General features: G+C 31.1%; 2 protein-coding genes across 2 annotated transcripts; both read right to left on the bottom strand.

Annotated features, from left to right (window-relative positions):
• Positions 1-529: 529 nt before the first annotated feature.
• LOC113378099 (arginine kinase-like) lies at positions 530-2,274 on the bottom strand. Its single transcript, XM_026618619.1, has 3 exons — positions 2,050-2,274; positions 1,695-1,867; positions 530-1,517 (listed from the first exon to the last, which is right to left on the bottom strand). Exons 1-3 carry the CDS (start codon positions 2,091-2,093, stop codon positions 616-618), a joined length of 1,119 nt encoding a protein of 372 aa, XP_026474404.1. The 5' UTR covers positions 2,094-2,274; the 3' UTR covers positions 530-615.
• An 8,850-nt stretch (positions 2,275-11,124) lies between these two features.
• LOC113377206 (arginine kinase) lies at positions 11,125-22,014 on the bottom strand. Its single transcript, XM_026617436.1, has 3 exons — positions 21,915-22,014; positions 12,614-12,789; positions 11,125-12,531 (listed from the first exon to the last, which is right to left on the bottom strand). Exons 2-3 carry the CDS (start codon positions 12,777-12,779, stop codon positions 11,630-11,632), a joined length of 1,068 nt encoding a protein of 355 aa, XP_026473221.1. The 5' UTR covers positions 12,780-12,789; positions 21,915-22,014; the 3' UTR covers positions 11,125-11,629.
• Between the last annotated feature and the right edge of the window lie 206 nt (positions 22,015-22,220).

The raw sequence follows: 22,220 nt of genomic DNA, 5'->3' as shown, positions 1-22,220 counted from the left end.
GGAAAATAATTAAAATAATAATTATGAACAATAATTTAATAACATTATTGCATTAAATGTTACTTTTATTATGTAAAACTGTAGGTAAACACTTTTATACGTATCTCCATTACATTTTGAATACGATACTAATTTTTAATCCTTGTATATAAATACACGATTAATTACATAAGATTAATTATAATTCTGATACCAAGAACCAGTCTGAAAATGAAATTTACATTTGTTAAACACATGTATTTATGAATTATTAAATTTATGCATCTACCTCTGAAAACAAACGTCTATAGCAAAGTACAGTAGAGGTGCAAATAAATGCACATTTAATAGCAAGTGTTCATTTCAACTTTAGTTTCATGGAATATGAAAATATATAGATTTATATTTTTATTATATACCTTATTTATTTTACTAATGTTTTCTTTTATACACACTAGGAAATTTGTCATGTTTTTTTTTTCGATTTTGTTTTTAAATTTTTCCTTTAAATTCTAATAAAATTTTTTAAATGTAGAAAGTGAAGATTTCATTTCAATTTCAAAATATATTTATTTGCAGTGAATTCAGTACAAATTTAATACCTAACCAAAGATTACAGTTTAGAACTACAGTAACTCACATTTCTTTTTCAATTCTTATCAACTCTGCAACTCCATCATGCATTTCTTTGACGGCTTCATATTCAGTTAGCCCCATACGTCTCTTATTGGAGATATCATAGACCCCTCCCTCTGCCTTTGTATGCTCGCCACGTGTTCCTCGAACTTGAAGGTTGTAGCGCTCTGCAACTTCTTTCAATTTAGAATAGTTTGCAGCTAGTTTGGGGACCTTGATGTGCACAGAAGCACGTACTGTAGTTCCCAAATTTGTTGGGCAAAATGTCAAGAAACCTAATCTGCTATCATGAGAGAACGGTATTTGTTTCTCTATTTCATTCACAGCATTTACTAAACGTCGATATACACAGCCTAAGTCTCCACCCATTTGCATAGAGATGATTCGCAAGTGATCTTCCTCATTGCACCACACAAGGAAAGTTTTGTCGTCATTGTGATAGATACCACGTCCAGTTGGCCAAAAGCGGCAAGCATTAGCAGATTGTAAAAAACGATCACCCTCCTTGAACAAGAAGTGATCATCAATGAGCTGTTGCTGAACATCCTTCGGCATACCGGTCAATGGGTGAAATTTTCCTTTCAATTCTCCTTCCAACCCAGAAAGGGTGCTGGATACTTTTTCTTCCATAGCCTTATATTGGGCTTCTGTCAGACAAGGGTTGAATGGATAACCTTCCATTGAACGACCACATCTTACTCGTGTAGAAACAATGTAGTCTCCAGTAGGATCAAGGTTGCCTAAGGAGTTCACATCACCCCAGTTTTTGGCAGGATGCTTGTCAGTTTTTGTGAAACCTGAATGGTACTCTTCAATGATTGGATCAAATAAATCAGCAAACACAGAATAGGCCTCAGCATCTGCGGCATAAATGCCTATCCCAGAATCATAATTCTCAAGCCCTACAAAGCAAATAAAACATGAGTCATATTACTAAATCATATCAAATTAAATTTCACATAGTAATATTAACTAACAAAAAATACTGTATTGTGCAATTTTGAATTATGTTTAGTTTAGACACCATGAAAACTAAAGGTATGCTAATACTAATATGATACCAAATATAGTATGTTTACCGGACTTTATGCAATCAAATAAAGTAGAACCGAAAGTTGTTTTCTTGGTTTTGAGGTTATCAAAAATTTCCTGTGTTAGATGTTTCTTTAGAAGCGACTTCGAATCGGACGCCATCAATTTCTTATATTGGGTTTCAAGCTCACTTAAATCACCTCCATCAATTTCATCAGTTCTAAAGCAGAAAAACGTCTATTAACATAATGTAAATAGACGCTGTTATATAAAACCTTATCATAAAAAATGGTCAATTAAGCCGACAGGCCATTTTTCTTTTTTCACAAAGGCATAGTGCCTAATAAATGGCTGCGCTTATAAAAATACAAAGATGGAGTAATAAAACTATATTGTACTTACAGCAATTTCTTGCATTCGACACCGGCAACAATTTCAACAGGCATGGTGTTTGATTTCAAAGAAACGAGACACGATTTTAAGAATTGAGCAACCGATAGCACCGATAGTACCGATAACACAAGCACATCAACGAACCGACCGACCGCAACAAGTGCAAGCGAGAAACAGAGACCGAATGCGCCCAAATCGCGTGAAGATCGTGAAGAGCGTGAAGTTAGGGCAAAGTGCTTGAAGCGGATGCCGCGGATGCCGTACCCGATTCGCGATAAGTTTGCGGTTATTGCCAGATGACAGTATTGCAATTAAGGGTATTTAACACACATTATTATATTATCACAGCATGGAGCGGCAAATAATGGATATAGCGATATGGCACAATCTCACAGCATTATGTCGTATTCTTATTCGCATTGAAATTAAAAACTAGCTGTAAGTGGAATTCTGTCTTAAGGCAATTAGAGCATCGTGCCTTAAGGCAAATTGCTGGAACTTCCTGTACCAAAAATTTTTTTTTTTTTTTAAAACGATTAACATTTTTGAAAAAAAAATACTTTGAAAAAATAAGATTTTTGAGAAACTCTAAATTGGACAAAAAATTAGTTTTTTTTGAAAAAAAAAATTTTTTTTTTAAAAAATTTTTTTTAAAAAAATTTTTTTTTTTTGGAAAAAAAAAATTTTTTCTTTATTTTGACATATTGTGGAAAATCTGAACTTTTTTTTCAAAGCAATCGTACTGCTTTAACTACATAGGGACAAAATATAAAGCGCGTAAGCGCCGCGTCGTTGTCTAACGCATAAGCATTGGTACGGAACCGATAGGAATGTTAACAAAATGTATACTTATTGTTAAAATCTCTATAAAATGTCTGATAATTTGATGTGCATATGTCTAATGATCATTTTTGACCGCCAAATGGCTCATTTTTTTACTTTTTCCTCTATATCTCCGAAACCGCTGGACCTACCTTCATGAAAGTTGTATCGATTCTTCATCTTGTCAATACAAATAAAATGTTTTTTTAATTATTAAAATCGGACGCTCCGTTCTCTTAAAAACTGAGTTACCGTTTTCGGAACTTTTTGCCCCGTATCTTCGGAACGGCTTGACCTGCCTTTGCCAAAAACTAATCAGCACGTCTCCTTATCAATACGGATCGAATGTTTTTTGAATTATTCAAATCGGTTGATCCGTGTTCCCGAAATCGTCGACGAAAATTTGTATCCGCACATACATACACACACATACATACATACACACACACATACACACACACACACACACATACATCCATTTTTTCTAAGGTATGCCAAAATGTTCAGAAACCTCTGAAACGTAAAGATATATAAAAATTTTCATTTTCGATTTTTTTGCGATTACTATAACTTGCCCTACGGGAAGTTAATTACATTACAAATATTTATGTTTTTTTTTAATAAGTTACATTTTTCTAAATAAGATGTAATTTTAGTTGCAACAAGCAGAAAGTTCTTTAAGTCATTTAAATCGGACACTTAGTTCTCTCAAAAACTGCCATTTTTTTAACATTTAGCTCTGTATTTCCGGAACCGCTGGGCCTACCTTTGCCAAAAACTAACCAGCACATCTCCCTATCAATAGGAATCGAATGTTTTTTAAACCATTCAAATCGGTTGATCCCATCTCTCAAAAACTCGCTTTCTATTTTCTGCACTCTTTGCTCCATATCTCCGTAACGGCTGGACCTGTCTTTGCCAAAAACTAATCAGCACATCTCCCTATCAATAGGAATCGAATGTTTTTTAAACCATTCAAATCGGTTGATCCGTGCGCCCGAAAACGTGGACGAAAAAAAGCGGACATACAAAACACACACACACACATCCATTTTTTCTGAAGTATGCCAAAATGTTCAGAAACCTTCAAAACGTCGAGAAATGTAAAAATTTTTGATTTCGATTTTTGGACGATTACAATAACTTACCCTACGGGAAGTTAAAAATTAATTAAATAATATATTTTAGCAAAACCGTAATAAAATTTAATACAAATGCTTATGAATAGGATCTTTGTGAGTTATTTTATTATGTGGCATAACGCAGATGATTTATTCCATTATATTATTATATTGTCTGGAATTTATTCTAATCATGCTTTTTATATATACAAAACAATGTGAACTCGATGTAATTACATCGAGTTCACTTAAGTGACAATTTTCCTTTGTTTTTGCATAAACTTCCCAATATGTTTAAAACAATCCTAATTTAATTATCTATATCAAATTTATATTTAAAATTAATCCAATATCATTTTTAATTGATAAATTTTAAACAGACTTTTCAAACATCAGTAATTGTATTAAATAAATTTAATTTATTCAATACATTATATTTCACTTCGTATTCTAGAAATGTTTTTATTTAAGTGTGGACATCAACGGTAATCAGTACGAAACACAGAACGGAATATACATAGCGTATGCATACGTACTAGGAATGCGGATTATTATTTTTAATACTAATACATTTTTGTAACTAAACCACTTTTTGTATGTGTATAATATTTTTTAGGTAATTTTTGTACTTTAAGACCACGAACTCTATCATCGTACAAAGTTTTTGTCTATAGATAAAAGAAGAGTATCAAAATGGGAAAGGTATTCTTGATAATTTGGTTTATAATTATAAATTTTATTTATCATTTTTTTATGTAATTGTAAAATTACGTTAGAGTTGTTTTCAAATGAAATTAAATTATCATGTGTATTATTATATTTCAGACGTATTGGTATATTGTTTGAAATTTATTGTTAGTTTTATATTTATATATTAACTTCCCGTAGGGTAGTTATAGTAATGGGCCAAAAATCGAAAATTTCTGCATATCTTCACGTTTTAAAGGTTTCTGAACATTTTAGCATACTTAAGAAAAATTGGATGTGTGGTGTGTGTTTTGTATGTCTACATTTTTTCGTCCACGTTTTCGGGCGTACGGATCAATCAATTTGAATGGTTCAAAACACATTCGGTTTCTATTGATAAGGAGATGTGCTGATTAGTTTTTGGCAAAAGCAGGTCCAGTCGTTACGGAGATACGGAGCAAAGAGTGCAGAAAATACAAATCGAGTTTTTGAGATATCAGAGTATCCGATTTGAATGATGTAAAAAAAACAATTAATTGGGAGAAGAGGTGATTAGTTTTTGGCAAAGACAGGTCTAGCCATTTCGAAGATACAGAGCTAAATGTGCAAAAATAGCAGTTTTTGAAAGAACTAAGCGTCCGATTTGAATGATTCAACAAACTTTCTGCTTGTTTTAACAAAATAATTGCTTTTGGAAAAAAAATGTTTCAATTTTTTTTCCAAATTTTGTTTTTCAATTTTTTGTGTATATCGAAAATAATTCAGATTTTAATTTTAATTCTGACTGAAGTTCTAATATACTTTGAACAAATAATTTCAAATTTGCATTTCAGTTTATATAATTCTTATAAATATTAGACAATGTTAAAGTCATGTTACAATACTTATAATAATCTATTTGAAAATATTTCGTTACGGTACGGGAAGTTCCAGCAATTTGCCTTAAGGCATGATGCTATACACCACTAGTTAACTTCCCGAAGGAGAAGTATATGTTTTCATCAAAAAATCCAATTCGCTAATTTTATGTTTTCTCGACGTTTCAAGCCATTCTGAATCGAATGAGATCAAATTTGAAAAAAGTATGTGTGTGTGTGTGCGTGTGCATCAACAGATTTTTTACCGTAAATAGCCGTTTTCTCAAAAACGGCTGGATCAATTTCAAAAATTTAAAAGCCATTTGATGTATCTTGATGAGGACTATCGTTTGTCAGTTTTGTGCGACGATCGGCCGAGACGTTTTTTCATAAATAGCAGAAAAGTGAAATTTTTTTCGTCCAAGTTTTAGCCCGCAATTCTGAATCGATTACGAAAATTCAAAAACCGTTCGAAAGATATTGGTTGGAAATCGTGCTGATTAGTTTTTCGTAAAGATCGGCCGGGCCGTTTTCTTGTAATAAAATGTTAAAAACAATTTTTTCGACGATTATTATTATTATTTTTTTGACGGTAGATACCATAGTCTTCTAGATCATACTAAAATATTACGGCCCTACGACAATTGGTTTAACTTTAAAAATTCGTCAAAGTTTGCAAAAATTGGTATCGTTTTTTTGGCATTGGTCGAATTTAGACCTTTCATCGACGTTTTCTCAAAAACGCCTACTACACTATCGTTTGTCAGTCTTGTGCGACTATCTGCCAAGCCGCTTCTTTATAATTTAAAAAAAATGTTAAGCTTTACGTCCACATTTAAGCTCATACAACCGAATCGATTTTAAAAAATCAAAAACTGTTCGAAAGATATTAGTTGGGAATGACGCTGATTAGTTTTAGGTGAAAATCTACCGAGCCGTTTTCTTGTAATTAACTGTTGAAAAAAAAAAATTAAGCCGATTTTTATGGAACTTTTTTTTGGCGATATATATCCTGGTCTTATAGAACTTACTGTAATATTACGGCCTTACGACAAGTAGTTTAATTTTAAAAATTCATCATAGTTTGAGAAAATGAGTAGTTTCTCTGACGTTAGCTAAAATTAAAATTAGATTTACTTGATATAACGATAGAGTACTTGGTCTTAATGAACATACTAAATCCTTAAAGTCCTACGGAAACTGGTTCAATTATAGAAATGATTGATTTTTGAATATTTGCTTTTAGAATATACTACGTGTTAATGTGTTCGTTCGTTTTCAATAATGTATAATAAATCCACTCGAAATACTTTTAATCACTCATAAATTAATTTATTTCTTATTGATTAAGTCGATTATTTACACATATTGGGAAGTTCATGTAACTTGCCTCAAGGCTAAATACCAATACCAACTAGTTTGTTTTTTTTCTGAAAGAATCATATATTTTTTCTATAGCGTTATTTTATTCTATTTGAAAACTAACATTTAATTTAATATCATGCTTTTAAATTAATCCGCATGAAAAAGGTTTTTAAAGGCGATGTGGCCTTTTCATACACAATCGATCTAACCTTTGTATTTAATTGATTCGTATGCTTTTTCCGAAAAAATCTTATATACAAATTGTCAACTTCCTACCTCATATCTGAGCATAGATAAGTAAACATGTATCTGAGCTTGGGCATCAATAAAAATATGCGACCCCTATTCTAAAACTCAGATTTTCAAGATATTAAACAACAAATGTAGTAGTTTAAAAATAAATGTATTTTTGGCCAGCATTATTTGAAAGGTTACAGAATTTATTACATCACTCAAATCTAGGAAATAGAACAGCTTACTTGTGAAGCATTTCCTGAGTCTGTCACGCTGTACTATGTGCCATTTTATTACTTGCAGAAAAACGTAATATTAATCTATGCAGATTAATCAATTCTAATTCTGTGTTCCCAAATGGATTCATCTATAATTTTTGTAAAAAAGTTGTTGGAAATATGACTACTAATGCTAGTAGTAATAGTTAAATACTTTCAACAACTTTCTCACAAAAATTATAGATGAATCCATTGGGAACACAGTCTAGTCATAGCTTGTCCCATGCTTCCTATTCCTAGTCCTATTCTTGAAATCCATCTTAAAAATAAATGTAACTATTATTAGCAGAAGTTGATAAAAATTACACTTAAACATTTATTGAGCTTACCTTTTAAGAAAATTTTAATAGAACTTTTCTAGAATATAATGGAAGTACAACTTGTGGCTTGAAAAAGTAGAAGTTACACCTAAAGAAAGATGGGGCACCGAGTTTCAGATCCGCAAAGAGTGCCAAGCATATACGTAAGTAAGCTTGCCGCTTTCTATAATGTAAGGGATTTTCAAAAGCGGGCATATTATATTCAATCTAGTCATCTTATCTAGTAATCAGAGGCGTGCATTGGCGGGGCCCTTATCAAAATTTGTTTGAAGGCCCCCACGAAGAGCAAAAATTTCTCACAAAATATGAAAACATTGCATAAAATTAATACAAAGATTGAAAACCAATTTTAACTTCCCGAAGAAGAAGTTTGTTTCTGCTAGAAAATCCAACTTACTATTTTTTATGTTTTCTCTACGTTTCAAGTCATTTTAGACCATTTGAGATGAAATTAGAAAAAATATGTGAATTGACACGTTCTTAAAAACGACTGCACCGATTACAAAAATTTAAAAGCTACCGATGAAATTCGATGAGGACTGGCCAGGACTAGCGTTGATCAGTTTTTCGCATCAATCGGTCAAGCTGTTGCCTTGGACCAGAAAAATGCTAAAATATTCGTCCTCATTTTACCAAAAAACTTTGAAGCGATTTTTAAAATTCAAAAATTGTTCGAAAAATATCGAAATCGTGCTGATTGTTTTGGTAAATATCGACCTGGCTGTTTCTTCGAAATTAATTATTGAAAAAATATTGCGATTTTGATGAAACTTCTCATGATCATAGAGATTATAACCTTGAAGAACATCTAAAATTTTATGAGTCTGAGACAAGACGTTTGATTCTAGAAATTTATAAAATTTGCTACATAATATTATCAGTTACTAGTTACATAATTTTTTTCCAGTTTTATTTTGGAAAAACTTCCAGCGTTCATCAGCAACGATTGTAACTGGAAGGATCATAAATCAGAAATTATACTGTTATTACCTCGAAAAACTGTTGAAGTTTATCACCAATATAAATGAATATTGAAATCAAATTTTAAGCATATTTTAGAGCCTTCAATCGATTATCAAAATTAACTGATAATGATGATCTTACTGTATTTGATAGTTTTCCGTATCACTTTGAATGAAGGACCCAGATGCTTCTCAAATTGTATTGCATTTTGAACATTTAGTCACAAAATCTTTGAAATATTTATCTTGCTTGAAAAATTAATATATTAAATCAGTATAAGTTCACTTTGAAATAAGATTATGGGTTTTTAAAAACTATCATTAGCAAACTATTGAATTGATTTTGATTTCCTAATTCGCACAATCTATCCAAGAAATGACTAATATACTAGTTTTCTATTAGTCATTATTTGCATTTAGTAGAGCTTTAATTATTTCAAATAGTAAAGAAAAAAAGGGAAATATATCACAAGCTTCAAAATTAATAATTTTTAAATTTTAGTTTAGTTCAGAGGTCCCTAATTTTTTACCCATTTCGAGCGGCCTGTTGTCAGGCAGCAGTGACAACGATTTTCACTTGGAAATATAGACAGCAATATGCTTCCAGGTGAAAATAGCCCTCACCCGGTATTGCTGCGCCAATAACAATATTCGCCCTATTCAGTGCTGTTTTTACAGCAAGGGCAGTCGGGGCTAGTGCCCAGGGCGGCAAAATTTTGAAAGTGATAGAAAAATTCTAAGCAATATTACTAATTTTTTAATAACATTTTTTATTTAAAAAAATATAATTAACGAAACATAGTACGATTGCAATGCAAAATTTGGGTTCAAAGAACCGATTATTAAAATTCATTATTTTGTCTTGGCTCATTCGTAAACGAACTGAAAGTTTGAGAAAAATGTGTTCTCATTCAGATCTCGAGCCTTCTTGAGATGACGAATTTGTGTACTTATAGCGCCAAAAAAAATTAAACTAGCGGCGCATGGCATTGCGCCTTAAGGCAAATTACTGGTACTTCCCGTACTAAAAATTTCATTTTATAAGGAGCTTTACAATTTTTTGAATAACTAAAAAAAGACTTTTAAATAACATTTTTTTTAATTTTGAAATTTTTTGAAAATTATGAACTTTTTTCAAAGCAATCGCGTTGCGTAGTTTAAGAAACAAAATATCGAAAGACATTACTATTTTTCGAAACGGCTGGACCTGCCTGTGCCAAAAACTAATCAGCACGTCTTCCCATAAATATAAATCTAATATTTTTTTAAATTATTTAGGTGGATTTCGAGAACACGGTCGACCAATTTGAATGATTTTAAAACTATTCGATTCTTATATTGATAAGGAGAAGATACGAGCAAAAATGCCAAACATTATAATTCAGTTTGAGAAACGGAGCGTCCAATTTCAATAATACAAAAAAATGCATGTATTGACAAAATAAAGAACTGCTTAAATTTGTGGGAGGCAGGTCTAGCGGTTTCGGTAATCCAATAAAAAATGAAAAAGAAACATTTAGCGGTCAAAATTGATCATTAAACATATGCACATCAAATTATCAGATATTTTATAGAGATTTTAATAATAAGGGGACGTCCAATCACGTTATCGTCATTTTAAGGATTTAAGGATTTCACACCTACTAAAGAAATTCGATATGTAACAGATAACCTACTATTAAATCAAATTATTAAAATAGAAAAGTGCAAATTAATACATGAGATTAAACATAACAAAAATAAAACATGCACATCGATAACTATAAATAAGCAAATTTTCATCTAAAACAAAGAACAAATAAAACCAGGCGGAGCACTATTTAAAAGAAAAATAAAGAAATATTGTAAGGAAATTGAAGACAAAGAAGACTGAAGAGTTATATAAAGAAATTTTAATTATAATAAATATTATTTTAATGAAATAGTCAAATGAAATGTATATTTAAAATATGAAAACTGTTTTCATATACTCTCATACCAGGCACTATATAAGGTTCCATAAAACGCACTACGAATTAGCCTGAATTGTATGTTAAATAGCACGGTCCCCATACTGCACGGTACGCATTTGCCGCGTAAAGCGAGGGTTTACTGCATATATATATATATATATATATATATATATATATATATATATATTTATAGACATGTATGAAATAAATATATACTTCGTATAGATATTTTGTACAATCTCTCATACCACACACTTCCGCCTGTCTGAGAACTATAAAATTTATATTAAAATTCAAATAAAAAAAAAATTAATTTAACAGCACAGAAATACAAAATAGATATTTTTTATTACGATGCTATATATATTCTATTGCAAACTTGTTATGAGATAGATAAAATTGATACATAGAAGAAAAATTTGTTGCCATAGGTGAATAATCTTGCAACTTTTCCTGAGAAGTAATTATAGTACGATAATAAACCCATCATTTAATAAATTTATTTTTATTTATAGTTCCATTTTTGTTTTGCCAAATTATTGTTACAGGAATGATGTCAAATATATTGAAGTAACAATATCTGTACAATGTTTTACATCATTAACATTAATTTGCATTCATCACAATGAACAAAACTGATCTTTCGTTCAATCAATAACGTAATCTAGAACAATTGTAATGAATTACTTTTATTATTATAAGAATCCAAACATGTATTATTCCTTAACCATTTTCTAAAGATCTATGGCATATTTAAACATATTAATATATTTTGATACTATTTATTTTCATTAAAATAAGCAAAATTGGCATATTAAAACAATTTAAATAGTTTTAGTACAAATAAAAATTAAATTATTGAAAAAAAGTTGTAACAATATAATATAAATTATTATTTAAAAATAGAAATACTGATAGAATCTTTGCCAATATCTATCGCATGACCATTTATTTGATCACAAAAAATAGTCTGATGATAAAAGTGAAATGTTTACATTTCTTTCTCCATCTTAATGAGTTCAGCAATGCCATCGTGCATCTCCTTGACAGCTTGGTATTCAGTCAGGCCCATGCGCCTCTTGTTGGAGATATCGTAGACACCACCTTCAGCTTCAGTGTGTTCACCACGAGTTCCACGAACTTGGAGATTGTAACGTCCAGCAACTTCTTCCAACTTGGCGCGGTTAGCAGCCAACTTAGGGACCTTGATGTGCACAGAGGCACGGACAGTAGTTCCCAAGTTAGTGGGACAGAAAGTGAGGAAACCTAATCTATCGTGGTGAGAGAAAGGAATACGCTTCTCAATATCATTCACAGCATTTACAAGACGACGGTACACACAGCCTAAATCTCCTCCCATTTGCATGGAGATGATTCTCAAGTGATCTTCCTCATTGCACCAGACGAGGAAAGTTTTGTTATCATTGTGATAGATACCACGTCCAGTTGGCCAGAAACGGCAAGCATTAGCAGATTGCAAGAAACGATCGCCCTCCTTGAATAAGAAGTGATCATCAATGAGCTGTTGCTGAACATCTTTTGGCATACCAGTCAATGGGTGGAATTTTCCTTTCAATTCTCCTTCCAATCCAGAAAGTGTGCTGGATACTTTTTCTTCCATTTCCTTGTATTGGGCTTCAGTCAAGCAAGGGTTGAATGGATAGCCTTCCATGGAACGTCCACAACGGACACGGGTGGATACAACAAATTCACCAGTGGGGTCCAAGTTGCCCAAAGTATCTACATCACCCCAGTTCTTGGGGGGGTGCTTGTCAGTTTTCTTGAAACCGAAGTGATATTCTTCAATGATCGGGTCGAACAGATCAGCAAAAACGGAGTAAGCTTCAGCATCTGGGGCATAGATACCTACACCTGAATCATGGTTTTCCAAACCTAAAATAATACAAAATGAGACATGAGCTTATTATAATATCATAATATCAATGAAAATTATTGTTAGTTTCCTAGATCTTACCAGACTGGATGCAGTCAAGCAAGGTAGAGCCAAAGGAAGTCTTCTTGGTTTTGAGGTTGTCAAAGATTTCCTTTGTTAAATGTTTCTTCAAAAGGGATTTGGAATCTGAGGCTGCCAATTTGGCGTAGCCAGATTCCAATTTGTCCAAGACGGCTGCGTCAACCATACTTTTGCTTCTGTAAAATAAAAAAAAAATAAAAAAATTACTTAAATGTTACATATTTTTTGCTGCCATAAACTATCGTATCGTATAATATCATTGCCGTTTTAATTTCAGATTGTAATCAATCAATAAACGTGAACTAAATCAATACATAATTATTTTATGGAAAAATTTAATTGATATTTTGAAATACCCAGCATAAGTTTCGAACATAAGTAATGCTCAATAAGCTTATTATCTTATATCGTCTACAATACGCTTACAATATCGGTTTGCGGGTTTGTTTTAGTTATTTTGTATCTTATTTTGACAGATGTAGCGCCCTCAGAAACATAGATAAAAGAAGAGTATGGTTTGGAAAATGTTGAACAAAAACAACGGGGTTCACAAAAGTTGACCAAAGGCAAGAATAAGTTGACAATTGGAAGTTATTTTGGAACAATGAATCAGTGATTAAAATTTTCAAACTTGAAGAAAACAAGCTGTACGTTTAAATTATTGTCTGAATTATCTTCCCATGTAGAAGAACAGGAAATTTCTAATTGTGAGTAAGATTAAAAATAGTTTATTTAAAATGATAATTATAGTAAAATTTGATTTCAGCGTGCTAAATTTTTTATGCTGAATTAGTATTTAGTAATGCGCATATAATATTGCAGAATAGTAATATTTAATATAAAATAGCATAATTTAGTATTCACAACTATAATTTATATGCATGTAAATGAGGAAACACCAAGCAATTAAACTAACCTAAAAACCTGCAAATAAACAATAAATGAAAAAAGCTATTTGTCAGTTTTCTTGTGCCATCATTTACGCGGAAAAAACGTTCTATTATATAATAGAGCGTTTAGAAACATATGTTTTTAAGCCACAAAATTTCCATATTACTGGAATAATTAATAATCAAATTTAATTTAATATATAATTATATAACTAAATAGACTAGTAAAGTAAAATATTCGCCACTCAATAATTTTGTTTAAGCTAATGAAGAGACTAAGAGGGAGATATAAATTCTATCTTATCTAGCAAATATGTAAGCAATTTTTTTATATTTATATTATTTTGTAAAGAATAAAAGCAAGAAGTTCGCAATTTAAGTATGACCACTATTATTGTTATATTTTTTAATATTAAATTTGAAAAATAACGAAGGCTTACAGATATGCTATTTTTAACAAGTTAAAAATTACATTTACAAATTAAAATATGCATTAAACTTTATTCTAATTCCAATTGCATATCTTTTAAACCATCATTTGATTTTTGATATTGTATTTTATATCACGTCAGTACAATCTTTTAAATGTTTGCATACATGTGTTAATAGGTTGATCTGTAGTATGTAGATTTTGTTTATATATTTGTAGAGCAAATAAAGACCTTGCTACAATTGAAAAATATTCACGTAGCTGCAAAAAAAAAATAGATATCGTAAAAAAACTAAACTGGAAACTTTTATACATTTTTACGTTTCAGAACCTTCTGAACATTTTACATTAGAAACAATGAATGTATGTGTATGTGTGTGTGTGTGCATGTGTGTGCGGTTGCAATTTTTCGTCTACGATTTCGAGAACACGGATCCACCGAATTAAATGAATGAAAAAACATTCGGTTCCTATTTATAAGGAGATGTGCTGATTTTGGCCAAGACATGTCGAGCCGTTTCGAGGATACGGGGTAAAAGGTGCCAAAAATAGTAATTCAATTTTTGAGAGAACGGAGCATCGGATTTCAATAATTTAAAAAAATATTTTACTTCTTTTAACAAAATGATGAACTGATTAAACATTTGAAAAGGCTGGTCTAGCGGTTTCGGAGATCCAATAAACGAGTAAAAAATGCATTTAGCGTTAGACATATGCACATGCATTGTCAATGAATAAAACGTAGAAAACAGAATGCGATGTACGGATTTACGTTTAAGGAGTTAGGGAGTTAGGGCGTTAGGTCGGTTTCGCCCCTAAAGCCGTCGCCGCTTTCGAGGTATGTGCGTCCCGACGCCATGCGATAAGGGCGTCGTCGTCATCGGTGCAATGCCATTAAATTGACATTGGCTAGCTAAACCGGCTAAACAATACAAGCGCAACGGCACGCTTACCTAGCCAAGAAAACCATCGAGTTGGAGTTTGATACACACCCGTTGGCGGTTTCCGACGATTCTTTACCGCCTCCGCCTTCTACTTTGTCCTTCGAAGCGCATCCGCCCATTTTGCCAAAACGTTTTAAGCCGCTTCCACAAAGTCGTCGTAAAAACGTCAGTTTTTTATCAATCGCGAACGAAAACTCTCATAAAACGTAAAACATAAAATCACGCACACTTTGAAACACGCGCCCGCACGAGTATTCGGAATCAAAAATACTATCACAATAGTTAAATATAATAATTTTAAATATCACATATAAATAATCTCATTTAGTATAAAAATTTATTTTAGAATGTGTGTCTTCTATATTTTTAAACGATTTTCTTTGAAAAAATAAATATATTTTGGTGTATATAAACAATAATGCGAAAGAGCTGGCAGTTCTACTAACTACTAGGGCTACACTCTACTACTGACTAGTGACAATCTTGCAGAAACGAGAAACGAGGGGATGGAGGCACGATGACGGATCGATACCTCGATAGCACCCACCATGACACTGACACTGAGGGAGCACATGCTATTCGCCTCTTTGCGCATTCGCCCTGATTCGCCCCATGATCCACGCTATTCCTGCTATTCGTGCTATACGCGCCGGTTAGAGGTTGCTACGGTTGCTACGGTTGCTACGGTTGCTAAATAACTGAATACATCTAAGTTACGATATAAATATATAATATGTAATAATAATAGACATTCGCGGTGAATGTACTGTTCAATGTGCCCGCGATCGCGATTGATGCTTCTTCCTTTGGAATTAACATATTTTGACATTGTCAAGTGGGAAATTGTGAAATATTTTAATTAGATTCTTGGTATACAATTAATAGTTTCAAACAGAAGTTACACAAGATTAAAATTAAAATTGTCTCAAAATTAACTTCCCCCCTATATATATATATATATATATATATATATATATATATATATATATATATATATATAAAATATCGTGCTTCATTTACAAAAATTAAGGTCAACAAGTTTTTCAGCAGGAACAATTTAAGACGACAAATTTGGCCAAAGAAATTTTCTTTTGAAATAATCAATGCTATTGACCTTGCTCTCTTTTAAATAGTTTACATTTAATTAATTACGAAACAATAGTGTAAATTAAACGTAGAATTAGTCTAGGTGATTCCGAATAGATGTACATAGTTTTTGTGCACGAATTTATGATTTTTAAAAGCCAACTTCGAAAATATTAAAAATTAAATCTATCTAATTCCAATGAAAACTTGCCCAGTTAATACCTTTCAAAATGTTTTTGAATGTTTGGAAACAATATGAAATATTCCGCATAAAATGGTCTTGTAGATTATTAATTAGGAATTAATAAAAGATTTTTTTTATTTATTTCTAACGATTTTCTATTATCGGGAATGAAAACTTCAATGGAATTAGCATAGAAAGCAAAATTGCTGCGCTTTCAATAAATTTCGAATAGTATCATATGTTATTACAAAAATAGTTTTACTAAAACTTGGATATTATAAATGGTAATTTATTAATTACATATTAGGTATCAGAATCTTCAAAAAATTACGAAAAGATTATTTCTATTATAACATTTGTTCGTCGTATAAAGGTTTTAAAACAGACTAATAAAGTGGATCACGCCTGAACTGTTTCAAAGCTCCAACGAAAGGTGGCGGTTCAATTTGCCATGAACATATATACATACTCTAATTAGAGTCTGTCGCAACATTTACTAATAATATTAGAACATACAAAACAACTAAATAAATAAATTACAAAGAATGACTGCACGCCACTGGGTTAAAATCGCCATAAAAGTATTTTTTCATAGTTCTTAGCTAATATTTCCGATGGACGATATCGACATGTACTATGTTAGATTTATTTAACATGAATTATTTGTTACAGTGTATTATACGAGATTTAGCAAAATGATGAGTCAATTCAGACAGTATATTGAGGCGTTTAATATTTAAAGTTGATTGATATAAAATAAACCACTCACATAAAAGACGTTATAAGATAATTAAAAGTAATTTCGCGCTTCTAAAAAATTATTAATTCACCTAGGTTAACGGATAAACATTAATGCGCATGTCTACGCTATATGAACTAGGAAAGTGTATTCTGAATACAATGTAATATTACCAAAATAATGAATAAAATTATAATTACTCAACTAAGTTATGAACTAAGAATTGGTATAAAGTTTACTCTGCTGAACGACCTGAATTTCCATTTCAACCCCTATCTAAAGATTACCAGAAAGGTATAGTTGATATTGTAACAGCATAAATTAATTAATATCGGATATGAAATATATAACCGTCGAGACATGAAGTAATCCGCATCGGATAATGACTCACCTCGCTAATGAATCATCGAATTATAATATAATAGAAATACAAAGGAAATGAATTCATTTGCTAAGATTTAAGATCAGAATAAAAACCCGGACGACGCACTTTAATGAATCCTTATTAGTAGTTTGAATTAAATTCATACAATCAATATTCATTTTCCATTTCATAAATAATTGAAAATCCATTTCTGATTATTTTATTTATAATTATTTTATCATTTTTACTTTACAGAAATATTCAAAGTGCAATGGCGATTATAACATTTTTGCTGTAATTGTTCCTTAACCTTTTTCAATGCCCTAATTTAAACATGAAAATTGCTATTGCAATATTTTTGTTCACATAATATATTTTATACAACTCTCAGAGCTGATATTTTACTGCCAAGCCGAGCGATATAAATAGAAAATACTGTTTTTTTAATCATTTATACAGTCAAATTAATTTTAATAATTTAAATATGAATATATTATTTCTTATTCCAATGATACGTTTTGAATATGTTTGATGTGGTTCGATTTAAATTAGTAAAAGCATAAAAATAACGTATAAAATTCAATTCATATATGTTGAATGAGCTACTTAAAATAAGTCTTGAAACCCGAGTCAATAAATTATAATACCGCACAAAATCATATTGACTTAAATTTTCAAAAGACATTATATTGAATCCACTGTGTAATTGTACAAATATTCATATAAATCTGTTGATCTAAAATCGTAATCGAAATTAACATCCTGAATACAAAATTTTGTACTATAGAAGAAAATTGTACTGTTATCATTTTATATACATATATAATATATACATACATACATTAATTTTATCAAATGCCCACAACGCATATAACACGCTGATTGCATATATTCAATACACCTACCCTGTTTTCCAAGGAAGGTAGGGTCCATAAAAAAACCGTGTAACTCGAAAAATTCACTCTTATACAGAAAAACCGTGCTAAACAAAAATCACTATAAAAACCCATTTTGACAGTTTTTAATCGGTTTTTACAAACGCATTGACCGATAAATGAATATTAACATATTTAACAAAGTTATAAGAATATTGATTTATTTCAATATTAAAAGAAATATAAAAAATCTAAATATTGCATGTTATTTAAAGTTAAAAATCAACATTAGAAATTCATTTAAGTTGATTGCGATACATAAAACTTAACATCCTATTTTCGTTTTGGTTTTTCGAACAAACTAGCTTATACACACATAAAATCTCTTTTTGATCATAAAACGGGTAGTTCCCATTTTTTATCTACATATTTTCATCATAGACATAGAATATGTACTAAGAATTCGTAACTGTATCATACATTTTAAAGTGTTGTATTATGACAATAAAACGATGAAAATTTCGTTAAACAAATATTTTCAAAAACCGTGTAAACTCGAAAACGTGTAAACATGACCGAGTACTGTGTAAAACGAGGGACAGGTGTGTATATAATTAATACGACTTTTGATAGATGTTTCAAATATTCGGAGTCGCGTGTTAGCTCTATGACAATTAAATATTATGCAACAGTGCGGATACAAAGTTCGCGAACCACTGATTTTGTCGAACAGCACAAACTGCTTCCTCTGTCTAATGAATTTCAATGCATAAAACGTGAATCACATGACTACATTATGCCACGACCACACTAAAAACCACCTTGCTGTCGTCTATCTGATTCACCGTATTTATGTGCTCATAGCAAATAAAATGATATAATGCTTCTTGTGTGCATTGTGTTATGTAGTGGAAAAGAGGAAATATCGGACGATACTTTATATAAAATAGATCCAATATACTCAACAAGTTTCAAATATTTTAAAATCCAATGCACAAAATATAGTTGAACTTTTTCAAAATCTTACTAGATATTGCATTTTTCAAATAAAAATGATCAGTGGAAAATTAACTAACTGCTATACTTTATACTATGTCCAGAGCAAAAGCAAATTGGTCTTTTTGCAGAGTCGTGTTACGTCAAACTTTTCATTATATATTATAAATCAGAGTATCATTTTCGTTCATGTAAAGCTCAGTAAACGTTTCAAACACTTACAAATGCATATAAGTTGCTTAATATTGTTTTCAAGAGAAGGTTATAAATGGAAAATACTTATCGTTATAGAAAACGCATTTTTTATGAGGAATACTAGTGATAAGTATATCCATTCAATAAAACTAAAAATAAAGCTCATTATGAAACTTTGCTTCAAGTTCTACTAATTATAATGTAATATAATTATAGTCCTCTTTACAGATTGTAATGGTCTAATATATATAGTATTATTAGGTTTCTTCAGAATTTGAAATTGTTTTCCGAAAAATGAAATTTTCATGAACCACCGCGCCCAAAGTGCAGTGTTACAATGTAGGCTGTTAATCCCCACGCAAAATTGTCTAACGCGCCCCTTATTGTTATTGTGATTCGCTTCGACAATGCACACAGGATGCGCCACGAAAAATCTTGTAGGCTGAAGAGATTGTCAAACAATCTCCCGTGCAAAAGACATAGGAAGCTTTTAACAAAATTCTACTTTCAATGAAATGAATAAAATAGGGTTAAGCTCATATTATTATTAAATATATTATTTGAATAATATTTCCATCAGCGCAAGATATGAGGGCTCTATAAATTTCTAAATATATAATTTTTAATAGCGCAAAACATTTAAATTAAGTTAATTATTATTACCTGAAACAAAACATTTTACTGCATTGTCGGATACCGTTCGATAAGATAAAATCCAAGTTTAAGCGTGTTATCGAATACATAATTTCTAAATAAAAACCATAAGTGTTTAAAATATTACACGTTAAAATTTATACAAAATATACAGTGTTTATGATTTACGCTGCTCGTTTGTTTGAGTAATTTATGTTCGTAATGTGAATGTATATATGAAATCACTGTGGGAACTTTTACTGGCTAATCGATATTTCAAACTGTGTTTACAGAACGTCATACGTTAATTCGTTAAAAATTCATTCAGAAGTTTAGACTTTCGTCGGAAGGTGTATTTCAGAGAAACTATTTCTTATGATAATTTATTTATAAAATGTCTAATATAGAATTATAATTTGTATGTAATATAATTATGTATTACAAAATTAATATAAAATATTGTTGCAACAAAATAAGTTAAATTATTTATGTGCATTGCAAAAACCAAGCCTACGTTATTTTTTGCAAACTACATAAAAATTAGTAAAATAATTTTTGAACATCGAGCTTTTGTTTGTGAAAATTAATTTATTTTGGCTTTGGATTATTTTGGGATCAAACATCAGCTGACTGAACTAAACATGGCTACCGAAAAATCGACATTGGCGACGTGTTATGTAACTTAGAGGTAACTGCGCAATATCGTAGCTTCCCAAGCGAAATCGATTCCAAATTCACAATTTAATTGATAAATTTATTCAGGACAAGATTTTGACCGCCAATTCAAGTTTTCACTCTGAAAAATTGTGTTCAGATGTGACTAAAACACATTCACGAGAATAGTTCATGATGCAAAGTAAAATCATCATTTGATATTAGTAGTTACGTAAGAGATTTAAGATCATGTTTAAATATAATTTTATGCACGCATTTAATAATTATCTTAGATGATATGGTCTCATGTTCGTCTCTTTCGGGCAATAAATTTATCGAAAACAGTTGTGTCAATTTGCTTGATAATTGATTTCAAGATTTTATGAGCTGATTCAATTTTGAGCGGGAATGCAACGTTCTTCTTTTACGACCAACAAACCATTAGCATTGCTCGTCCGAGATGTTCTCTAATCGACGCCAATCAACATCAATGAAACAAACGCAATTGACGTTAACTAAAGTTAGACTAACAATGTGTCCCAACAATGCATGCAGCCGCATAATATATACAAAATTTGTTTTGACGTCAAACAAATATCGTTTTATGAAGATAAACTTATCATTTGATATTTGAAGAAAACATGAGAAGGAATTTTATAGATATTTATGAAACAATAACACATACATACATACATTATATATATATATATATATACATATATATATGACAAGTCATTTAACAATATTGGAAAGTAGTACTAATTGCAAGTAAATAAATATTCTAATAATCAGAAATGAGTTTCGTTTCTTGGCAATGTCAATAAAATTAGGAATTATAATTCAACTCGAATGATTATGATTTTACTTCAGTATTACGTAATGGAATCTCCGGGCACCAGCATTGCCATCACTCCAAATGTGTCGAATTAAGGCCTATTTAAAAATTAACTGCCGGCATAAGAACAACAAGATCTAATACAAAATTGAACCACGAGTCAACAGAGCAGTATTTAAAATATTGTATATGCACTAATTGCTGTTTTGTAATATTAACTGACATAACGTTAACACAAATAAATGTAATATCGATAATTTTAGCTTTCTTTAGAGTTTGAAACAATCACTGTTTAACCACAACAACATCTGAATTGCTTAGGTTCACATGAAACACGAAAAACTAGACGTGTGATATTCTCACTAGTCAACACAGAAGAAGCCGGACGGTAAAAATTAATAATTAATGAATCACACACCCTAGACGCGAACAATAATAAACGAAATCTTTGGCTTAATACACATGAACAGACCTACCTTAGAAATTGGCGTAACAGGAAAATAACACTGAAATGTTCACCGTTCGACCGGTCACAACTGAATGACTTTTGAACGCACACTCAACGGCTGCTTGCCGTAGTCCTGTTCATATTCACGTAGTCCCCACCAACTAGTGCCCCCCACCCCAACTCGCGGTGCTAGTCGGACGATAGAGTTTTGTCTGTTGGAACCCCTTGGAGCACCCTCCCTTGCCCCGCTCGACGACTTGTTCCACAATTAATCGCACCGACAATGGCGTTGATCCAAAAGAACAAAATTCAAAATAGTACCAGATTTTCTTAA

Source organism: Ctenocephalides felis, unplaced genomic scaffold (assembly GCF_003426905.1).
Source record: "Ctenocephalides felis isolate EL2017-DRISC unplaced genomic scaffold, ASM342690v1 CF-g0.4_SCAFFOLD_01886, whole genome shotgun sequence".
NCBI lineage: Eukaryota > Metazoa > Arthropoda > Insecta > Siphonaptera > Pulicidae > Ctenocephalides > Ctenocephalides felis.
Note: the sequence above shows the minus strand (reverse complement) of the source record. Positions and strands in the feature narration are given on the sequence as shown.